We start from the raw sequence: 22,754 nt of genomic DNA, 5'->3' as shown, positions 1-22,754 counted from the left end.
GTTCTTTCCCTCGGAGAGAAGCAGCCTGTGATCCTTCCCTACCCTCACACATACCCCTCGTCAGTCAGCTGGTGGGCCAACACGTGAAAACCAACTAAGGGGTGGGTGGGGGGTGTCTCTCCATTTGGGCCGGAGTCCATGACACAGAGCAGACTAAAGTTACTATGCTTTCACCCGCCTAGAAAAGCCAGACCCCACACCAACCTCAGCAGCATCCGCTCACTTCATCATAAACACCCGATTTCTGCTTTATTACACACACATTATATATATATATATATATATATATATATATATATATATATAGCTTATCATCAGACATTTGTGGGCCACAGAGTAGCTCACCGGGTGTTACTTTATCTAAAGTGATGTCTGAGGCAGCAGGGAGGCCGTATTTATTCTAAATTTAATATTGAAGCATCTCATACATTTGACTTACTTTGAAAGCCATTTCTTTAAGTTGTCCACAAAGATTTTTGGGAGAGTACTACAAGTCCAAGGCGTGACCCGGCTTTAGTGGCAAGTATCAATAGAGAACTTGCCAGACTGGTATGTTACAGGGTCTGATATCAATGGAGGCCAGTCTTGGAGCTGAGTCAGCGGGTCGTTTCTGTCCGATTTTAGTGTGAAAGATACAGAATGTTGAAATTCAGAAACACCGTCAACCTTCCGTGGGTTGCCACCAGAAGGATCATTAAAGCATTCCTGTCTGGTCTAGTCAAAACAAAACATTTTAAATCAGAGAATGATATTTACAAGTGTTGACACTCAGCTATTGATACCGACAGCGTGCTCAAAACCCCGAATCAAAGCGGCTTTCGCCACGGACACTGAAAAACCGCACAAACTCGCACTGAATACAAGGCATGAATGCAATGCCAACGCAATAACCGAGTCAGCCTGATGAGATCAAGATGCCGCCTCAACATCTCATGACATAAAGGGGAAAAAAGGAAAAGATCCACCGCCCCTCTATCATGATGCAATTTGTTGTTCTGCTTTCAAGTTACTCCAGAGTTTAGTTTCTGAGTTAATGGTGAAGTCACAAGTAAATGCCCCCAAAAACGTTGTTCCTGACATCCTACAATCACGCAGCTGATTGCATTTAGCCCTTCTCCTGTTTCAGACCTCTGAAATCTGAGCCAGCTCACTAGCTCCGTAAAGCCCACACTCGCTGCATACGAACCAAACACACCAGTCCAGACACACACACATGCTTTCTTATGTGCAGTGTGTCGGCCATTTGTCAACTGCACTTACACGTGATACACAAACAGAAGGCAAGTTGCAAAAATATCTGGATAAAGGTTGGTGAGATTCCACATGCGTGCGTATTTAGTTTTCTTATATTAGTCGAGAGGTTCTGTGTGGTTTATCTCTGGTTTACATTCGTTTTCAACAGATTAGACTGAGGTTTGTCACTAATGTTGTGATGCTGATGAATCACAGGTCCTGTGACATAAATCCCAGAGATATAACTTCCATCAAAGCACCAAACATAGCACAGTTAAAGCACCTACCCATTTAATCAGTATATGTGTGAACTACTGGTATACAAAATGTTTCTGAAGTAAAAGTAAATGAGGTGGAAAGGTTTTGGGTTTTTTTTTTTTAAAACAAAAAGATGGACATATGTAAAGTATTTCTGCCAGAATATAGACAGCCCATACACAGGTTGTACAACTCACTTGCTAGTTTAGCTTGTAATCCTGATGGCCCAGGTTTGGAGGTCTCAGTTTTGGAGGATCCGGGCAAGGGCAGTTTGGGTTTTGGCAAGTTTACTTTGGGGTTGAAGCGTGCTGCCCACTCAAATTTTGAAGAGCTGGCAGTTTTAGCCTGCTCTTTGTCACGCGTACTACGACGTGGAGAAGGGCTTGATGCTGACCGAGAACGACGCGCCTTGGTCTGATCTTTTCCCTGTTTGACTCGAGCGCCCTGTGTTGCAGTGCTGTTGGTGCCTGTGGTGGAGGAAGAAGAGGAGGAGGAGGCAGAAGAGGAGGAGTCCGTCACGTTGCTACACCCAGCTTTGGCTGAGGCGGCCGATTTAGACGCCAGCTTGGTGGGTTTTGCAGTTCTGCCCTCGGTGCAATTGGGGAGGGACCCAGCGGTGCTACTTAGGCCGGGGACAGAGTCTGATTTTTTCCGTTTCTGGACTGAGGAGGCCCCAGCGGCCACACTCTTCTTGTTCTGACCTCGGCCTGACGGTGCAGGTGATTCGGAGGCTACTGGTCTCTTCTTGGACTTAGCTGGGCCTTTCTTGGTCTCTGAGGTATTGTCTCTGGTAGGGGGGAGTGACTTGGGCTTCTTGGCAGGGGTTGGTCCAAGGACACTAATTTGGTCAGGAGCGTCGCTTCGTTTGAGTCCTCGGGTGCCCTCGCTCTTTGACTGGTGGCCTGGTCGCTCTTGTTCAGATGTTCCGGCAGCCTCTGGGTCGTCTTGAAATACAAATGAAGCCACGGACAGTGTAAGACCGCTTCTGTTAGGGAGCAAAAGGGAACAATAAATTATCATCTTAGGAAAGCCCTTCAAATGGAAAAGTGCTTAATTACAAAGACAATTTAACTGTACTTATTCAGATTTAGAACATAATCCACAGTAGTACAACACACACGACAGGGACGGAAACCTAAAGACACACACACACATACTCTGAGCACCAAGGAGAAAATAGGGGTACCTTCTTGAGCTGTGCCCTCTGGACTGGCCAGTGGCTGAGCTGGCTGTGGCTTTGGGAGCCTTAGAATTAGGTCTTCTACTTTCAGGTGGGGAATTTGCTTTATGTTTTACCTGCTCTGACTGCAACCTGTAAGGTTGGACATTAAAGAGCAAGGAACAGTGTGGGTTTCTGTTATGAAGCCACATAAAAGAAATCTGATCAATCCCCTAATCACTGCAAATCCTCTTATCAATAACACCTCTGGAGTAGCATGAAAAAGAGTTAATCACATCTGCCTAAGCAAGCAAAATAAGCTTTCTCTAAGAGTAAGGCCAAGATAATCATTCAACACTGAAATCCCAGTTATCTGCCCAAAGTGCCGACCTAAGTGCAAACTCATCTCAAGTAGACATAAGGTTCAGCGGTTGATCCCTTTAGGAAAACCAAACTAGCATTGCTGACTGTAATGTACTGAGATTCTAAGTATAATCTAAATATGCTGGTAGACTCACCTTCCAGCTACTGTATGGTCTTGTGGCTGGGCCGCAGCAGTGTTCCTCTGTGAACGGCGCAGTGACCCCCCTGGATTGGAATTAGGCCGGTTGGACATTGGCACCTCTCTCCTGAAGGGACATACCCTTTCTAGACACTACCATTCACTGAAATGAAAAAAAAAGAAGCAAAAAAAACATGACAATACTGAAAAAACATGATAGTACAAAAACAAACAAAAAAAGTTGCCGCTTCAGTCAGATTCGAGCACAAGATCTAGCTCATTTGAGATAACGAGCGCTACGACCCTTTTACTTTGCTCAAGCTCATCCATCAAGATGCACAAAAGTTCCAATCAGAAACCAACCCACCAATCCTATTGTTGACACAAGGATTTGGATGTGCTGATAGAAGCATCATGCTTCCACAAAACCCACAATTAAAGCAATCAAGACCAGTAGAGTAAAACTTAAAATGATTTTATTAACTACAGCTAATCAAGATTGCTCTGATCGAAGGGTTAACTGATCACCTTTCTCTAAATAACTCCAGAAAGATCTATGAATTGCTTGGTTCATTTCCAGCGACCCTGCTGTTTCCTCAGTCAGCTGGTGGGAGCAACAATATTTACAGTTTGACTAAAAAACTAACAAACAAACAAAAAAAAACCCTCTATACTTCGTTCTAATTGTCCATGAAAATCTGTGACGTGGCAACTTTGCAGTTATGCCACCATTTATTATGAGCTCAGTTTTCTGAAACCATAAAACTTACAGCATGAATTCTACTTAGCTCGAGTGTACTTAACACATTTCTGACTTTAAAAATGGCGAGAATATAATTCTATGAACGCAATTAATACTACAGCCCAAGATCCCCTTTGAGTGTCAATAATCAAGGTCATGGTCAATTTATTTTAATGTTTAAAGTTAGCATCAAAGTCCTAGAAACTACAGAAAAAAAAATATAGTCATCTTTGTGTCAAACTTCAACATCAGAAGTAGTTGATTTTCTTTTAAATGTCCTTAATATTCAATTATATTTAGAGAACTGCTCTAGATGGGCGGGTTGCCAGGGGGGTACAATAACTATCTCAGTTTAAATGTTAAAGAAAATCTTCGCAACACTTAAAGAAGTGTCATTTCTAAGTCAGTCTCAATGACATAATGGTACTGATGAGGAGTGACTGATATGGAGAGAGTGCATAGAGTTGAATGATTTTATTCCTTGTAAAAACTAAGAAACCCCCATCATTGCCTCAATACCTTTAGCCATATAAAAAAAGAAACACTAAATGATCCCCTAAGAATGAATATGAGCAGTGATATCACCGATATGAATCACAAAAATACGCCACACTTGCCAATCTCAAAGGGCCATGTTAGGCCTGCACTGACAGTGCATCCTAGTCTTTGTTATTCGACTAGTCTGACAACTGGTGCTCCACTCGCCTATCCTGTATTTGGTTAAGTACATCAAATGATCGACGGCATTTAAGGCTAGCCCTTCAAGGTTTCCATTACAGCACAACTAAGCAAACACGACAGTGTCCAGTTTTTGTACCCATGATTTACAGGCCTGTATTTCTGACGTAGTTGTCTGCCAACACCGAGTAACGTTAGCATGTTTAGCCACTCATATCCTAGCCTGCCCCATACATTTGACAGTAGCTCAGTCGCATATATATGCCGTTTTTTTTATTACATAAAAATGTCATATCCCCGAAAGCGAACATTATAGCCTCTATACACTGCATATCATGGCGAGAAAACACTATAAGAACAGTTATCCATACCTGGGGACAGTTAAAGTTACGCTGGCTAATGTAGCAGTGGTTACATTGAACTGCGTAGTTGGCGTACCGGTGTGTCAACGTATTTAGGCACTTTTCCAACTGCCACATTTGGCAACTAGCTCGTTTGTAAACTGTTCGTGGTAGAAATGATCGTATTTTTTCCAGGACACTGCAAAGACGGTCCGTGACAGGCAAATAATTCTCACATTTGCTTAAGATTAGCTTCTCACTGAAAATGGCAGCATCGGCTGGACCGTCTTTCGAAAGCGGTTTGATGTAATAAAGCTATCGGGCTACAAGTGAACCAACGTTAGCTGAACTGGTATCCGGGCTGACATGACACATTACGATGGCTGACAAGTTTTAAGAAAACAAAAAGGGACATGTTACGCACACAGATGAGCTCACCTTCTTCTACGTTTGATGGGGAGATCAAAATCCAAAAAAATTACACGACTGTCAGGTCGACGGGTATCGATACAGACACAGTAACACTTTCTTAACAACACTATCAACGGTTCTCTTGTGTACATTAGCACAGCTAACCAACGTTCTCAAAATCTAAGGACCACCGATGTTTTCTAAGCTGACCTAATGCTAATGGCTCCCTTTCATTGCACCACTGTTCAGGTTTAAGCTAATGTTAGCCAGGTAGAATCCAGTTGTCTGGCAAACAACGTGTCAACAAAGCACATGGTTCTTGTTTAGAGTTGGGTAAAGAGGCCAAAATTAAGCCAACCATCTTAAACTGCTAACGTTAAGTATCAAGCATCGAGCCAAGTTAATTATTAGCAAGCTAATACTAGCTTAGCAGAGTAATGTAGCAAAAGCCTCTTCAATGACCGTTCGCTCGCGAGAAGCTCAGAAAAATAAACACTTGGCACTTAGCTATATTAGCGAGTGGTTGTTGCCAATTAAAGCTGGTTGTCCGACTAACAAACTCCAATCCTGATCTATATCGAATTGGTTACTGCAGGGCAGTCACACGGGTTACGTTTAGCGACGTTAAATCAAACAAGAGCGTTATAGCAGCTAACCTTGGCATGCAGGCTAATCAATATTAGCTAGTCTTGTTGACACTGGCTAGTGCTTTGCCAGCTCGACAGGATGGTATTTAGACTTCTATTATATAGAAGCCACCACTCAAAAATTCTCTGTTCGGGTTTCAAATTCGTCAAATCTTATCAACATTAGGTCTTCGTGCTAGCAGTTAGCACGTTGACGCTGAGTAGCGAAAAGAAATGGCCTCTGATACATTTTAGACACACAAAAAAACAGGAAAGCAGGAACGGGATTCGAGATATTTTCGCAACACTGAATCATACTACTACCGATATAAATCAATACTGAATGACCTCAAACGTAGAAAAGACTGATGGCGGAGATGTCAGTGAAAATTTCATCCTTTCATATAATGTTGTTACCTATTTGTTCCTGTGTTGTAGTTGTAACAGACAGTGCACCAGCTCCTCTTTTCTCTCTCCCAACCTGCGAGGCTCACATCAGCTGAGCGGCCTACAACTGCAATATACATCCGCGTGATTCATCCGCTCAGGAACTACTTGTGTCTGATTTTTTTCTTTTTTTTTTTTCAACCAAGCTGCTTCATGCACTGAGCGTATTGGTCTGTAATGAATACCCATAGAGTCTTAGCAAGAATAAATGGGTATTTGGTGGCAGGTGTACAAAGACAATCCCTGCAGCACTTGTAACATTAGCTTGTCACAAATATTAAGTATTAATCCGCTGGGTCGTGACCCCCCCACCCCCCTCTCCAGAACACACAAACATAAAACTGTTCTCTCTATACAATAATTTGACGTCCCGCATTACCTTTTCCCGTTCGCTTCCATCAAGGTAACAACCCACTTCAAACAGCCATTGAGTAAACGGCGTTTTCGTTGCTTTTCAGTTGTCATGGTTACCTTTTTGCGTCCAAAATGGCGTCCTTGCTAGGGGAGCAACTATTTCAAATTAGTAGTCAAGGTCCACCACCTGCAAAAGATTTTTTCCAACTCGTGGTTGCCAAAGATCAGGTTGAGTATTACAGTAGAATAATGTTCAACTGAATTATCTGATAGATCACTGATTACATACCTTATATTATGGATCCAGGACTTAAATTAGTCACAAGGATCTCCTGGATTTAACTTTCATCTTTTCTGTATCGCTAACTTTAGGTAATATGGACATCGTGGAAGATTTCTTTGCGACTTGAAGGCAGAGGTATTCCACCCACACGGCTGAAGATGACCCATGGTGATTTCCTGCATGACAAAAAGCTTCAATGTAAGAGTAACGTAATGTAAAATGTCAGAGTAAATCGGTCTGAATCTTGCGTGCAGTGACGAACTCTGGTTGGGTCTCATTATCTGCTTCAATAAAAACCTGTCAGTATGTGAGTTGGAAAGACCGGGCTGTCCTTTGCTGCGTGTCCTCTGCAGATGAAGTCAGTACCGTTTTCGGCCAGAGGATCCTGGATTACACGCTGTCCCTTTGCCGGGGAGATTTCGATTATCTGGAGCGCTTACCTGACGAGGTATTGCTCAGAATCCTGTTCTTCCTTGGGCTGAAAGATTCCACATTGTTGGCTCAGGTTTCACACAGATTCAAAACGGTGAGATCCTCTTTGAATGACAAGGTCACAACAGTACGTTGTTGTGGTTATTGTCATTTTGTGAAGTAAAAGTACAGTGTTACTTCTAGTTCCTGTTTTCTCTTTCTCCAGCATACATGTTTGTGCACGTGAGTGCATGTGCATTAATAACCACATGTGTGCATTTTGTTTTCTTGTGCTGGTCTGACTGGACTCTACCAGCTCTGCAGCTCTGAGGGGTTTTGGGAGCAGACTGTTAGGACTCGCTGTGCTGGGTTTACCAGCGACATGGAGGCCATAGCCAATGCCATGGGCTGGAGGAACACCTTTTTCACCTTTTTCCACAGAAAAGGCAATAAATAAGAGCATAAAAAAGGCACGGGCGGAACGGTTTTGTTACCACTCTGAAACAACAGTATAGAAAAGTCAACGAAAATGTAATATTTGTGAAACAACAGCCAGTGTTTTCAGTGAAATTTAGTGGCCAAATGTGTGAGAACACACAAAAAAGGCGTCAAATCCTGTTGAAAACAAATCAGTACTCCTATATTGTTATGTTCTAGTTACACTTTGGACAACAAGACTGACGAGTATTCGCTTGCGAGTTGTGTAAGTTTTAGAGTGGGAATTGCATGGTGGTAACTTATATCACCTTCATTTTGTGACATGTGGTGTCTGATCAGGTTCATCTGAACAATACAGTGGTGGAACATGATTAAAAAAAAACAAAAAAAAGTTTTGAACAACATCCCTGAATTACTGGAATCCTCTGATGTCAGAGCAGGTCATTGGTCAATTTCAGCTTGCATACTTCCTGTTTACGTTTGCCAGTGAGTCACTGCTGTTGCGCCCTCTGCTGAAGGCCCTCAGTCTATAGCCTGCCTGAGTTTGTGCATGATTGTGTACGTGTGCTGTGTTCATTTGGGAAGCCAGCAGAGGGAGCTACATGGCAAAAAAAACTGCAGTCAGATGATGATGAGGGGGGAGGAGGAGGAGGATCGAGCAAATAAACACTTGGGTAACGTGTGCAAAGTAAGCGCTATAGCTCTGGTTACCATTTCCAGGCATAAATACTAATTACACGTTCGCTCAGGACTTAAATCTTCCTACTTTATGACTGTGAAGGCATCTGCAACAGCAGCCACACCTCACATGAAACCTGTAAAAGCAAGCTACTGTAACACAAGACAATGGTATGCACTGTTCTTTTTTTGTTTTCTTTTTGCAGGTACCTTAGTGCATCAGAGAACAAATATGATAGCAAAACAGCAACATACTAAAGCGATGTCTGCCATAGTTCTCGTGAAATAAGAATGAAAAATATAAAACAAAGTCCTGTCTTGTGAGGCGGAACAAGAACATATGTAAAATGGAAGAGTGTTTATCTTTAACTACTCCCGTAAAAATGAAATGTTCCTCTGCCCAGCTGGGTGTCAGAGTGATCTGACATGACCGCACACAGCCCCGACTCGTAGGTACCACGACCTATTATTAGCCCCTATCACCGCCTTCTCAGCTCAGTCTGGTCTAAGGAAAAATATTCGTTATGTAACAATAAAGGATCTGTCTCCCAGACTCACTTCCTGAATACCAAAGCAGTAACTAGGCCTCATACTGAGGCAGAGCGGAAGCCTCATCCATTTGTTTGTTGGAGCAGTGCAGAGCCGTGCTTGTTGTTTTCTGCTTATCCTTTTACTCCACCACATTCGCCACACCACCCCTCCTTCTCAGCACCTCTTTGTGGGTCAGTGATGCAGCGGGTGTGACGCAGCAGTGGCAGTAGCCTCCACAAGGCAACTTTGCACTGCAGGAACAGGGAATCTCCGCCAGAACCACAGTCTACAGGGAGAAGGGATGAGGGTGAAGGCCTGATCTAGGCCAAAAGAAGAATGGGAGCCCGGCAGTCGCTTTCCTCTCCCCCTGCTGAACAAACACCAGAGAGACTTCCACTGCGGCAGAGACGGGCCTGACAAAGCCTTCGCCCAGAAACATTTTGGTAGACAACTCCAGGTATGAGTGCTTATTACAGCAGCACAATAAGTGCTCCCGGGGTTGACTGTATTTGAATGCTAAGAATACTTTGGGTATGAGGCCTACTCAGCCGTGTACTGCAGTCTTTGCCTCCCTGCTGATGAGTGTCCCTACAGGCCGCAGCTGAGATCACAGCAGAGGCCTGTATACTTTGTCCTGTGGAATTGGAATTTCACTGTGCTATCAGGGCTAGACTGTAAGATGTTACCTATCATGAGCTATGACATAGAGTAATATCTGTGTATAAACATTGAATAATCAAGGAGGCCTCAACTATTAAACATGTCACAGTGGTTAAAAAATGTCTACCATAGTAATGTTCAGTATTTGGTCATTTAAAATGATTCATTCAACTGAGAGAAGGAACAATTAGTCTCCGAAAGTCTTCAAATGAGGCACAAAGAAAAAAATTCTAAAAGAGAAAACTGCAAAGAAACTGTCAATCGAAAACCCCAAACTTCCCTTCCACTATAAATTGGGATTTTATTTATTGAAAAAAATAATCATCTCGTCATTGTAGTGACCGTGCGTTTGAGACCTACACGTGCAAACACGCAAGCACACACGCCAACCAAAACAACAGGTGGCTGCTATGAATGGACAGGGCCATGATACCAGGAAGAAAATAAATATCCTGAAAGTTAAGCGCCATCAAGCCAGAAGGCTTGCTGGATAATCTGATGAACAGTTTGTGGCTGTGGTCCTTAAGACACACAATGAGGCCTATAGGCTGTTGGGCTTAATGCACCTAAAAACCTTTAGACAGGCAGACACTTAGTCCAGCTTTAAAGTCAGCTTTGCCAGTCCAGTGAAAACAACGGGGACCTCGAAGGAGACTGTTGACAGGTTAGTGAAAACACTTTTTTTTGTCTCATTGAATACTTGATTGAAAACCAATGCATTTGAAAGTCCGTCAGAGGGTACTGCTTAACATGTCTTCATGCCTTTTGCAGATTGTAATGAGTGAGTTATTTCTGAATCAGTCTGGGCACTTGAGTTGCACAACTAATGTGTCTAAAGACGATGAAATCACAGACGTGGTGGAAATGTGTTCACTGCTCATGTTATTCCCATGTTTTCCTCTTTATATTCTAGATGCTATTGTGAGGAATGATCCATCTTTTGGCGAGCCTTAGAGGACTCAGCTTGCAGGTAAGTTTGGCTTTTGGGTGTGCAGGGTCATTTTATCCTGACCTGTGAGAAGCTCTCATCTATCTGATCTCACAAACAGGCTCTGGGAAAATAGTGTTTGACTTTACTGGCAAACGAGGCTGGAAGGACTCCTGTAACAGCAGCACAAATGCAAGGCCACATTTTGCTCTGCTGCTCAAAGGGTCTAAATGTAGAGGAAACCCTTCATTGTTAAGTGTGACTTTATTTCTTTCCTTGTCTGTGCAGAGGCACAGGCAGTCTGATCTGAATGCCATGAATCTCTGAAAGACAAATTCCAGACAACAGCATCATAGAGGAGGTCACATAGGCAGAGAAGGTCCACCAGACGGATGAGACTGACACCGACTCACAACTGCATCCCAGCGTATGAACTAATTCTAACCTGAAGATGAGGCAAGTGGAGTAACCAGGGTGCCCCTAAGCGCCTTGACTTCCTAATAAGCCCCATAATTTAATGACACAGAAAGTAAATAACCAAAATTTAGAGTTGGAAAAAAAACCCTCAATAGACCCTAACAGAGCTGTGCTCACACAAATGTATACAAACCTCAATGGACCGAAGCAACATTATGAAAAAAAAAAAAAAACAGAGAGAGAGAGAGATTCCAATAACGTCCTGCAGGAAACCTTTGAAGCCGCTGCTGTTAAAGGTGGATCTATAAGTTATTGATTTGTAGGGTGTACTCAGTTTTTTTCACACACTTCCTCTGCATTTTAGCCAAGTGTTGCTAAATAAAAAATCCCATGGTGTCATATGTGACATTTTGTTGCTCAGCAGAAGTTGTATTTACCTCATTTTAAGACCTGGTAAGAACAAGATCTTTTTTTTTTTTCCCCTCATCCTAAAACAAAAAACTTAGGACTGAAAGAGGGTGTACTTTCTCTTCCACATGACTACATATGCTTCCATGTGTTGTCATCAACCTGATACATAAACTGTGGAATTTGCTCTGTATGTTGTAAATATCTTTATTTACATATGTATTTATATCTATTCTTTCTTTCCTGAGGAAACCATTTAAATGATCTTTGCCACGTGCTTATGGGATTCCCTCTGTTAAAAGGCTAAAAGTATGCCTCATAGTAAGGGAGAAAAGTTAAGGCGCCTTCCTGTCAGCACCAAAAACGGAAAAATAAGCCTGTAGTGGTAGTGTGTGCTCATGAAAACAATCTGCTGTGATGCACTGACCTCTAAAAGGAAAACAATTACTGAAGAGCACGTTTCCTTCCGTCAGGGCAACATAGAAGCGCGTGCACAGCACCCGCTTTTGTCTTTTGTGGTCAACAATCAGATATAATCAAACAGCTCCGAGTCTGGTTTAATCTGACTCTCGAGGAGACCGACACAGTCATGACTCCACACTGTGTGTTGTGTAAATAAAACAGCTGCTTCTACCCTCAGAGGCTAGCAAGAGGCTACAGAGCCATGTCGTGTTTAGCTTCCTCCCCTCCCCCTCGTCTGCAGTGCTGACGCATCTGCTGCTTTTGCGTCAATCAGCAGCCTCTATAAAGGTATACCTTGAGTCCCCGCTGAGAGCAGGACTCACTTTGTCTGAGGCAGAACAAGCACTGATGAACATCTGTTCTGCGATTGTTGAGCTGCACAATAGGAAAGCAGTCAGTGTTATCTCCCCTCTGCTTCTGCATTACCTAACCACAGTGACTGCGTAAGCATGGACGAAGGGCTTTGGTGTAATGTGCTGCAGCACAGGCAGAGACTGTGCACAAGCTTGAGTCAGATGGGGTGTCGTTATGCATTTAAGGTGTATGTTGTTTCCGAGCGGGCTGGTGATCGTTTCATTTTATGCAAAATTCTCTTATCACGGCAAACATCAAGCTTGTGTGGTGCAGGAGAGATTTAATACGGCATCCGCTGTACGGCAGGAGACCCCTCGCTCCATGCGCTGATACCAATGCAGCTGAGCATGTGGAATCGAGAACAGAGCTGGTGTGTGATGTAGCACCCTGCATCTCTCTGCTCTCCCTACAGTCCTCTGCCATGCTCAATAAAAGTTGCCGTTTCCTGCTCAGTGCCTCCAGAACGAAAGCTCCAGTGGCCCAGCTAGCAGAAAGGCAGACCCATACTCCGATTTAGCTGTACGCTGCATAAACTGCGAGTTACTTCTACAGCTGCAGCACCGTAGAACCGAAAAGGGACGCTCAGAGGAGGGCAGGGCAGCTCTAGCCCAGGACCTGGGCTGCAAGGATAGAGGCGAAGGACGGTGGAGCTGGAGTCATCTGCACACTGAGAGGGAGGGAGAGGAAGAAAGACGTCAGAAAAAACTCTGCTTCTGACACCTCTGTTCAGCGACCATCACAGAGAAAAAAAAAATACTTTCGCCTTGCTCTCATAAAACTGTTTTGCATGTGTGTTTGGGGAAACACGGGCTGTAGAGAAAGGGATACTGCATGACATTGTTTCCTGTTCGCCGTGCATCACTTTCTCTGATTTACTAAGGTATGTTTTGCATGCTTACCCTCAATTTTGAACCTGTTTTTTTTTTTTTTTGATTGTTTGTTTGTTTGGGTTTTTTGCGGAAGTACGCTTTCTTAGAGGTGCGTGAAGTAGCCTTTGCTCTTGACAGTTCACTCCTTGTCTGACAATGCTGCGTGCGTGCTTTACTGTCATTTCTTGGTTTGTGGTTTTGCATGTGGGGATTTTCACTTTTCAGAAAAGATTTAAAGAATGTTTCGATATAGGCTTTGAAGGTAAACTAGTTGGGGTGTGGCAAATTCATAAGCACCGAAGACAAATTCAGAATTTCCGCTCAGCATGTGGCGGCAAAAAAGAAAAAAAAAAAATACCCACAACAATTGATTCAAAACTGTTAGAAATGTCTGCGTCAAAGTAAAACAGCAACCTCGAAGGAAGGATGAAACAGTTCTGCAAACAGCAAAAACATAGACAATAGTATCAATGCTTGGCACATCACTTGCACCACTGATGATAATGATGTGATAGATGAGAAAGTCCATTTTGTGTTGCAGACAAAGGCACTCAGACCAACACACACACACATTCAGCTGGAGACAAAGGCAAACCTCGATTACTCTGCAGACGGCTGTGTTGCAGGTTCTCAGAGAGGGCAGGATGTTTGGAAGAGACAGGGAACCGAATACACCGACTGCTAATACAGTCAATTGCCATCCAACTGAATCCAATAAGTGCTGCGCCATAGCATGTTGCCATGACAACAGAGGCCTGTCTGAGAGAGAAGGCAGGAGGGCGGTTGCGTTTTCAGCCGTCTGAGGCTTTAAAGAACGGTGGCCATGTTGCATTTGTTGCACAGTTACAAAATTGGGGTAAAAAGTGAGGAAATTATATGGAGAAAATACATTTTGAAAAATGACACCAGTGATAAGTTACCTACACGCTTGTAACGTATTCAATAACTTCCAAGTGCGGTATGTCCAGGGAAAAAAAAAAGAAAAGCAAAATATGAAACTGCCTTACGCGACTGAGCTGCACCCAGAGTAGCCTGAAGCCAAAAAGTTCCTCTGTAGTCATTGTATGACTTTAGTTGTTACTGTAGCTGTAAAGCTAAAAGAATTAGTAATAACAGGACGTCATGACTTATGAGCTTAAGCTGGGCCTTTAAATAGCAGTGATGCAGGTGTGATGACTCATGTCTTACCAATGTCAGATGAGTGTGCCAAAGCAGATACGCTATGCATGCTACAAAGACACAAATGACTCAGATCACACTGACTCTGAGTTTGAATGTCACACTGGTGGAAACATCGTCATTCGAATTAATTAACTTTAACCTCCTCTAAGAATTGCCAGTTCAGTTTAGATCCCGGTAAAAATAAAAAATAAAAATCCAACTAATTTACCAATGCTGGCTTGTCAATACACAAACGTGTGTAATTCCCAGGCCGAGTCAACAGAGAATGCGAGAATGTTTCATCTTTTCAAAGCAATGGTTTTGTGCTACATTACATCTTGTGGTTACATGGTCCTAGCTGGCTGCTGTTTGCCTCACTGGGCATCAGTTAAGTGTGAGCAGGACGAATCGTCAACAGCAACGTTTTGGGACACAAGGGAAAGGAGGCCTCCGATACCAACTGACAGAAAACTAAAACAAAGGAAGCATATGACTCATCATCACATAAATATCTGCTTGACATTTTCATGTGAATTCAGGCACTGAGAAGAATCGGTCTGTAAGACTTACAAGTGTAAGATTCCCACCGCACAGTTGGACATGTTTATTCAGCAAGAAAAAGAAAAAACTACAACTTAGTGAGAACGACTGTACGTCTGCTGTTGTCATCTTGTAAACCTTAAACTGGGATTAGTGGCTTGAGTTTCATCTTGACACTCATTTCTAAGTGTGTCCAAGGGAAAGAACAACATCAGGGGAGTAGATGGGACATTACAGACCACAGAATTAAAGTCACTCTGATTATCTCTGTAGCAGCAGGACACAGTCCTATAAGAGTGCTTTCTTGTACAATCCGAATAACTCTAGTAGAGCTGGAGCTCAGTGTTGACAATAGCATACTTTCCTACATATTTACTGAAAGTTGGAATTTAAAAAATTCCCCTCTCAAACGCACATCTCTTTCTCAAAGTAATCATTCTCCTACATTGTAGCCCTAGAAATGGTTTTAAAGCTAAAAAAAAGAGAGAAAAAAAAACCATTAGTTGTCTCGACTATGATGCTTTAACAATTATAAAAATAGTATATGCATCAATTAATCTTGGAATGTAACCGAGAAAACTTTTACACAAGAGACAGTATAATGACAGACAGTAATGGCACAATCTGAAACTACCTGTTCTTTACATGTACGTATACTTTGATGAGCTTAAGGATCATCTCAAACTCAGCATGCAAGATCATGACGTCCTCATTCACCAGAGCTGATGAACAAACTGTTGACGTTGCAACTGATCTGTCAGGATTTTACCGCCATCTAGTGTTGGAACACAGGAAGGGCTACAATATTTTCAAATATAAAATGTACACATAAGGGATCTTTGTAAAACAGTCAGTTAATCCATTTCCTAATAATCTGATGTATGTGTCTGTTGTTTTTTTTAGATGTCCTCGCACATCGGAGCCTGATGGATAGCACGCACCCTTACACTGTGCTAAGCAAGCTCAATGAGCAGCGGTCACAAGGCCTCTTCTGTGATGTTACCATTGTGGTGGAGGATGTCAAGTTTCGGGCCCACAAGAACATCCTGGCAGCCAGCAGCGGGTACTTCAGGAACGCTCTGACAACTTCGGACGCATGGAGCTCCAGCCAAGTGCTGGAGCTTATGGACTTAAAGTCTGAAGTGTTTGCGAGTATCCTTAACTTCATATACAGCTCAAAGGTGACATCACCTGGTGCAGAGGACACGGGGGGGCTTGTAGCAGCTGGCAGAAGACTCGGAATTCCATTTTTAGAGAAGCTTTTAGAAGAAGAGAAGCAGGATGAATGTGTTAAATCCACAGGCTCATGGACTGCCCCGATGTCTGAAAAAGCAAAGAGGGAAGCTTCCAGGCCTGAGGAGTTAGACAGTACCAGAGGGCCTCGCATTACCAATGCCTTCTCTATCACTGAGGTGTGTCCTGGGAGCAATCCCTTCACCCCTCTAGTTCCAACACATAGGGATAGGCAGTCACCAGATGTGGCACAGCTCCCATCAAGTTGTCCCACAACATCCTGCCTAAATGCCACGAACGAGACATCCCACGCCCTCTCGGAACACTCGTATGCCGTGAGCAAATCCACTGAGGGCAAAGAAAGCAGTCAATGCGACAACAAGAAGGTCTGTAAGCCAGCTGTGTCACAGTCGAAGCAACTCATTTACAGAAATGCAGGCCCGCTTAAAAAGCGACACAGGCTGAGAGGCATTTTGGGTAGAAGTACACTTCCTACGCCAGCAGAACCACAAAGAGATCCGTCGAACGCAATAACCCCTGCATTAACTGATGGTGCCACTCCGGAACCTGCCACAGTCATCACGCCACCTCCACTTTTTTCGGAGGTAGAAACAGAAAACAGAACGAGCACAGAGTTACCTGCAGCCAGTGACGACGCTCATATGGAGTTAGGTCCTCCGCCCCTTTCCCCTCACCCAGAGGACAGCATTTTGATCTACAGCTGCGAGCACTGTCCAGAGATATTTTCAAATAAAGCTCTTCTCACCATTCACTCTGAGGTACATAAAAAGCGTTTTGTGAGTCATCTGTTTTGCAAGTTTTGTCACAGAAAGTTCATTCACCTCAAACGGTTACGCAACCACGAGCAGGTCTGCCCAAGGGCTGCAAGAGACTCACCTAAGCTAGGTACCAGGGACGCATCAGCCAAAGAGGTGGACCAACATTCAGACGACCGTTCGGACATGGAGAGTGTCACGACACAGCTTCCCTCTGATGACCTCCCCAGCCCTTACGCACCACAACCCGCTCAGCTAGACCAGGCAGAGCCACAAGAGGAAGAGAAGGTGGTGAAGCCAGGTGGGAGTCAGAGAAGATACAACTGCCGCATGTGTAAGCGGGTCTATGTCACCTTATCCAGCCTAAAGCGACATGAGAATGTACATTCCTGGCAGAGGGCCTATCCCTGTCATTATTGTAATAAAGTATTTGCCTTGGCAGAGTATCGTACTAAGCATGAAATCTGGCACACAGGCGAACGGCGCTATCAGTGCATTTTCTGCCTGGAGACGTTCATGACATATTATATCTTGAAGAACCATCAAAAGTCCTTTCATGGCATCGATCCCAGTCTAGCTGTTAAGAAAAAATCTGCCAACGGGGGGCTGAAAGCAAGTGTTTATCCAATCAAGCTCTACAGGCTGCTTCCCATGAAATTTAGAAAGAGACAATACAAGACGTACAGTCAGACGTACTCAGAGAGTGTTGAAAGAGGGGATCCATCCTCATTTGACAGCGCTTCTCTTATCCCTCCGTTTGAAGATAACGGTATGATCAGCAGTCATGACACAGCTACCTTCCCTCTGACGTTCATGGCAACAACAAAGATGGTCTCCCCTGTGATGCCTCGCATCTGCTTTGACAAGCCGTATGACCAAGATATGGACCCCAGTCAGAGCAGTGAATTGGAAATTCGGGGAAGCACAAGGAAAGAGGCAGAGAATCCACGCTTTGATAATTGTGACAGCATCCTCTCTGTGCATCCCAACTCCGAGCCTCCTGCAGACTGCAGAAATGATCAACCGACGCTAATCAACTCGGAGCACATCAGTCATAGCCTGCCATTCTTCAACTCCCTGAGCACTGTTAAAAAGTTAGGTGAGCTGTCAGCTTCTGCAAAACGAGTTGAGGATATGACCAAGGAGATTCTTCAATCAAGCACAGAGACTTTGGTGCGTAAAAAAGCAGTGGGGGCAAAGACAGAGACATATATTGCCAAACCTGCGTGCCAGGGTCCATCTGTAGACAGCGAAGCCATGCCACTATGTCAGATAACCGTGAAAATAGGCAATGAAGCCATAATCCGGCGCCAAATCAAAGGATCCAAACTCTTCCCTAGGAAGAAAAGGAGAATGAGAGAACTGAGTGAGGAGAGGAGCCCAAGCCACGGCTTTCCAACAAGGGAAGACCCAGAGAGCCCAAGGCTCCGCTTCAGACCCGACGTCACTGCCACATCGCAACCAGAGACGCACGACGACGCCAATGACTGCGACACGGCCGATCAGCTTTGGCGTCCCTACTATTCATACAAAGCTAAAAAGAAAAGGAAGAAGTTCAGATACAAACACAGAGCAGCTTTGTTTCACCAGTATCCTGAAACATCTCTTGACAGGACTCTTGCCCGTGAGACCCATCTCGACAAAACGGGTTTTCTGACAGAGGAGAGCAGCTCAGGCGGTGGTGCGGGGCTAAAACACAGTCTTGGCAGGAACTGCAGCCCGAGGGCCACCTACAACTGTGATATCTGTGACAGCTCCTTCATCACAGAGACTGGACTGAGAGCTCACGTTATCGGTTCTCACCCGTATTTCTGCAGGACCTGCGGTAAGCAAGGTCCCCCCGGTGAGGCACCTGCCGGCGGCGATTACATCTGCAACAGCTGCATGGAAGATGGCTCCTGCTTTGATAATACGGCCCGAAGCCCCAACCCAGAGAAGAAATACCGCTGCTCCTTCTGTCCCCAGCGGTTTCTCTACCTTGCCACCAAGAGAAGCCATGAGAAAAAACACCAGGAGACAAATGAGGCGGGATATGAATATAACTCCTTCACACCATGTTCGAAACACTCGGCACACCAAAGTGAAGACAATAAACAAGAGACCATCAAAACAGAGGCCAGTGACAATCAAGGGGGCACTGACGTCAAACATGAAAGCATGGAGGAGGAACAATTTCCTACCGACAGGAGTACACCTAAAAGTGAAGACACAACTGACTTAATGTCTTCCACCACCTACCAAGACGTGTCATATTCCAGCATAAAGAGTCCGTTACCGCCCTATACTGACTCACTGTTTTCCTTGAAATCCTCAAAGGTGAGACATAAAGTAGCAAAAAAGAGGATCAACGCGCAGCATTCTATGCATCTCATTTCAAAAAAGCAAGCCTGTGACAGAGACAGCGATAGCAGCAGGATTCATTTGATGGGACCAAGAATAAACAGTCGCGCTGAGCACGAGAAGTCCAGTAAACTATTGAGAAGAAATGAGTCAGACTCCAACGGCACGCACATTTTTCTACGCAAGCCAGAGAAATGGGTGTGCAAAGAGGAGCCCTTTTTTTAGAAAGGCCTGCGAGGACTGCGACCAACTGTAGCAAAAACAAGAGAGCGAATGTTGTCTGAAAGCAAGCACCTGCGTCGGTCAGGAAATACAAGATCCGTTCACGTTGTTTTCACAGCCAGGCTCAGTCAAGTCTGGGCCAAATACCAGAATCTGACATCAGTATAGGTTGTAATCTCTTCTCTCCTGAACTCAACCACTCAGTGATTTTTATTTTTAACCTTTATAAAAGATATTTTTGGGTAAAACACGACCTCCTGACACAAACTGTACTTGTCCTTTGTCTATGCATGCAAGGCAGAGCCGTGACTCACGAAAATGTTCCTTCAGATGCTGTGCAATATCAGATCAGCTCTTATATGTGTTGGAGCTGGAAAATGTGGTTCCATGTTGACTTTTAAAAAAAAAAAAGAAAAGAAAAAAAAGGAAAAACAGCTGGAGCAGAACAAAATGAATTTTACTGCTGCCACAATCCCAAATCGCCTGTTTTACCTTAACTGGGCTTGGTGAGTTGCACTTTATAAGCAGACTATACTGACGTGCTCTTTAATACTTTGATAATTCAACTTCAATTCTTAAGCACCACTGATATTATTTTAATTTCTAATGAATACGTAGAACCACCGAGGTTAAAGTCACTCCTTTTGTGTGTTTAATATATACAAAATATGTCAAAATATTTAAATAAATATTGATAATATAATGAGCAGTTAAATCCTGTCCTTCTTTTGCACACAGTTGGGGGGGTGGGGTACTGGAAACAATGGGGTTTCCAGTACCCAGCAACCAATGACCAGCACATTGTACTAACATTCAACTCTGACACTCTAAGTAAGAGATAAAATTGCAGAAACCTCATACGGTGCAGCTATTTTCAAGCAGAACACAGTCAAAAGTGAGCTCTAACCAGTCATATTGGTACAAAACCTGTTTCCCAGCTCACATTTTTCTGCCCCTCCTGGTCCTTCAGGGACGCGCAGCCCATCTGAAAAGCTCATTCCCTCCCTCCACACGGACTGCGTCTGCGTTCGGTCTCAACACACAATTTCCAGATGTTTCTGAATTCCCTGCCACTTTCTAAGATTACATTTTACCAAGACAGTACAACACAGCACACCAATAATGCCGTGGAGCTAACACCCCCACCCCCCCTCTCCCATTAATTCAACCCCAATCTACTATCTAATGAGAGATGATTATACTTACAGCAACAGACGGCAACGCTTATGAGCAATATGTGCAAAATACTTCAGATCAACAGCGTTGACTTCACTAGCCTTGAGCTGTAAATGGGAGAGAAATTCAACATGTGCTGTTCAAAAAAAAGCACAAGCATTGCTTTTGAGTTAATCGGTATGAGCATTGTGGCATTTTAGTTATAAAGATTCTATCGCCTACCTGACTGCCTTTCAGGTTCACTGCTGGTATCAGCGAGGAGGATTAGACCTGACCACAGAGCAGCAGCACCCTGAAAGAGAGGAAGAAGCAAAAGGCCGAAGCCCTGTCACCCAAAGGAGACACTGCAATGGGACAGCATGGATTAGATAAATGTGCTCTGTTTTTTTCTAAATCAAAAGTCCAGAGATGTGCTTTACAATGGCCCCAACTATGCACTCAAACCGATACTTGTGCATGTTGAAAAAGTGCATTTAGAATATTCATATAATGTGTATCAAATTAGGTAATTTTCCAGTTAATTGTTTGGTTAAAAGTCGTTTGCCAGGTATGTTATTTATCGTTTGTCAAATGCCACCTCATTCAAATCATTGCTGTGAAAAGTACCTGTTATTTTTGTGACATTAACTACAGTCATTTGGCATTTAACCAAACATTTAAGCAATAATGTTAAACTTCGTATGCTGGCAGACATTCCCGTTTCCTGCTGCTTTGTCCCAGTTACAGCTTTGGCACTTTTGGTTTCCTTATGTAAGACACATTGAAGTTCGGATCAAATTTTAAGCACATAAACCGGCCTTGGAGAACAGTTCTGGGACAGAGTAAATAAAACAGAGACAGAGCATCACCTCCTATCATGCAGACGGGATTTGTGTTTCCTCTGAGCCGCTAATTTCTACATGTTGCAGGGGTTTTGTATATTACGACTCTTTTGGTGATAAATTAGTCTTATCTGATCCATTATGTAATGTTTTAAAGATTATTACAGTTCTCTGTGTTCATCTTAATGTACTTGTGTCACCTTTTGGTCGTTTTTGTGTGTCTTTATTTCTATTAAATATCGTAAAGGAGGGGGACACTAACTACAGGGCCTCTGCCTGGTAGACCCATTCAGTCATCTGTGCATGATCAGTAGTCAACTCATGACCAAAAGGTGACAGGTTGACGCTCACGGAGGCATTAAAGGGTCCGAGATTAGCTTGCTAAGCGAGCTCTGTAAGTCAAAGTCGGTGATCTCCGAGAGCGTTGTTGCATAATGAGCGACACCACACAGACACCTCAGATCCCTTAGAAAACTCCTTCCACCCACACAATGCAGCACAAGCTAGTGCGACCCCAGAGGAAGCTCGCCATCTCTCCTAAATGTTCTAAGTCTGCAGGTTGCACGAGACCTGACGTGACGCGGTGGTGGGGCTGGCTTCCGTCTGATGTACCATAAAAAAAAAAAAAGTCATTTGTCTCCCAAAAACTGATTGTCCGGCCTGTCGAAGCCGTTTCACTCGTGTTCGCTCAGTTTCTGTGGTCAACGGCTCCCCCCATAACGCAACACGTGACTTTATGTCCACGGTTAACGGAGAAGGCGTGTTTTTTTTTTGCGAGTTGTTCAAACTAAACCGGGATCAATACAAGACGCTTTACTTTGCCCCCTGCTTGGTTGTGTTTAAAAAGCACACTGCAGTTAACCCGATGGATGCGTTGAACGTTTATCATACGTTATATATAGTCACCGAAATGATTATTCTGCCACAGAATGGCTTGATTTCACTCAGGAAAAGTTATATTGTTCAGAATATATGCCAACTAGTTATCACCTACTCCTTACGATACCCTTAAATACCCATAATGGGTCTTTACAGCAGGGTTTTTTTGCGTCAACAAGTGATAACTATCTAGCTATCCTATCCGGTCACCAAAATGCTGATTCTGCCGCAAAATGGCTTGATTTCATTAAAGACAGTTACATTGTACAGATTATAAATCAACGAGTTATTTCCAACCTCTACAATAGCTTTGAATACACACTATGGGTCATTACAGTCATTTTGTTCCTGCCGAAAAGTGATTACAGCGCCCTATCTTGTCAGTGAAAAGATCATTCTGTCCCAAAAATGACTTG

The 22,754-nt window shown here is 43.7% G+C and overlaps 3 protein-coding genes across 19 annotated transcripts in view; 2 read left to right on the top strand and 1 right to left on the bottom strand.

Annotated features, from left to right (window-relative positions):
* trip12 (thyroid hormone receptor interactor 12) overlaps positions 1–20,881 on the bottom strand; it is a 37,693-nt gene extending 16,812 nt beyond the window's left edge. For 9 of the 15 annotated variants that reach the window (XM_072392646.1, XM_072392652.1, XM_072392651.1 and 6 more), the window contains exons 1-4: positions 6,368–6,477; positions 3,169–3,315; positions 2,678–2,803; positions 1,689–2,476 (exon numbers count right to left, since the gene is read on the bottom strand). In XM_072392646.1, the coding sequence (XP_072248747.1) occupies positions 1,689–2,476; positions 2,678–2,803; positions 3,169–3,266 (1,012 nt within the window). In that variant the 5' untranslated portion in view covers positions 3,267–3,315; positions 6,368–6,477. Of the gene's footprint in view, positions 1–1,688; positions 2,477–2,677; positions 2,804–3,168; positions 3,316–5,351; positions 6,347–6,367; positions 6,478–20,860 lie in introns of those variants that run through there. The other 6 variants (XM_072392654.1, XM_072392657.1, XM_072392658.1 and 3 more) reach the window with 3 other exon arrangements.
* On the top strand, positions 6,840–7,902 carry fbxo36a (F-box protein 36a). Its single transcript, XM_072392664.1, has 4 exons — positions 6,840–6,979; positions 7,124–7,232; positions 7,388–7,560; positions 7,762–7,902. The coding sequence occupies exons 1-4, from the start codon at positions 6,884–6,886 to the stop codon at positions 7,900–7,902; spliced, it is 519 nt and encodes a 172-aa protein (XP_072248765.1). The 5' UTR covers positions 6,840–6,883.
* On the top strand, positions 8,591–20,137 carry zbtb38 (zinc finger and BTB domain containing 38). 3 transcript variants are annotated; one of them, XM_072392662.1, is made up of 3 exons: positions 8,591–9,549; positions 10,666–10,722; positions 15,795–20,137. In XM_072392662.1, exon 3 carries the CDS (start codon positions 15,818–15,820, stop codon positions 19,463–19,465), a length of 3,648 nt encoding a protein of 1,215 aa, XP_072248763.1. In that variant the 5' UTR covers positions 8,591–9,549; positions 10,666–10,722; positions 15,795–15,817; the 3' UTR covers positions 19,466–20,137. The 3 variants fall into 3 exon arrangements, with proteins under 3 accessions (XP_072248763.1, XP_072248762.1, XP_072248764.1); XM_072392661.1 differs by having other exon boundaries at positions 8,591–10,722; XM_072392663.1 differs by lacking the exons at positions 8,591–9,549; positions 10,666–10,722 and adding an exon at positions 11,475–13,201.
* Positions 20,882–22,754: the final 1,873 nt, after the last annotated feature.

The sequence above is a fragment of the Leuresthes tenuis genome, unplaced genomic scaffold (assembly GCF_036924035.1).
Source record: "Leuresthes tenuis unplaced genomic scaffold, fLeuTen1.0.hap1 SCAF_9, whole genome shotgun sequence".
NCBI lineage: Eukaryota > Metazoa > Chordata > Actinopteri > Atheriniformes > Atherinopsidae > Leuresthes > Leuresthes tenuis.
This window is presented reverse-complemented; position numbering and strand designations above follow the sequence as displayed.

Excerpts from the sequence above, each read along its gene's own strand:
- fbxo36a (XM_072392664.1), top strand. The coding sequence starts at position 6,884 with ATGGCGTCCTTGCTAGGGGAGCAACTATTTCAAATTAGTAGTCAAGGT. Across the intron at positions 6,980-7,123 it reads TCGTGGTTGCCAAAGATCAG|GTAATATGGACATCGTGGAA; the intron begins GTTGAGTATTAC and ends CGCTAACTTTAG. Across the intron at positions 7,233-7,387 it reads GCATGACAAAAAGCTTCAAT|ATGAAGTCAGTACCGTTTTC; the intron begins GTAAGAGTAACG and ends TGTCCTCTGCAG.
- zbtb38 (XM_072392662.1), top strand. The coding sequence starts at position 15,818 with ATGGATAGCACGCACCCTTACACTGTGCTAAGCAAGCTCAATGAGCAG.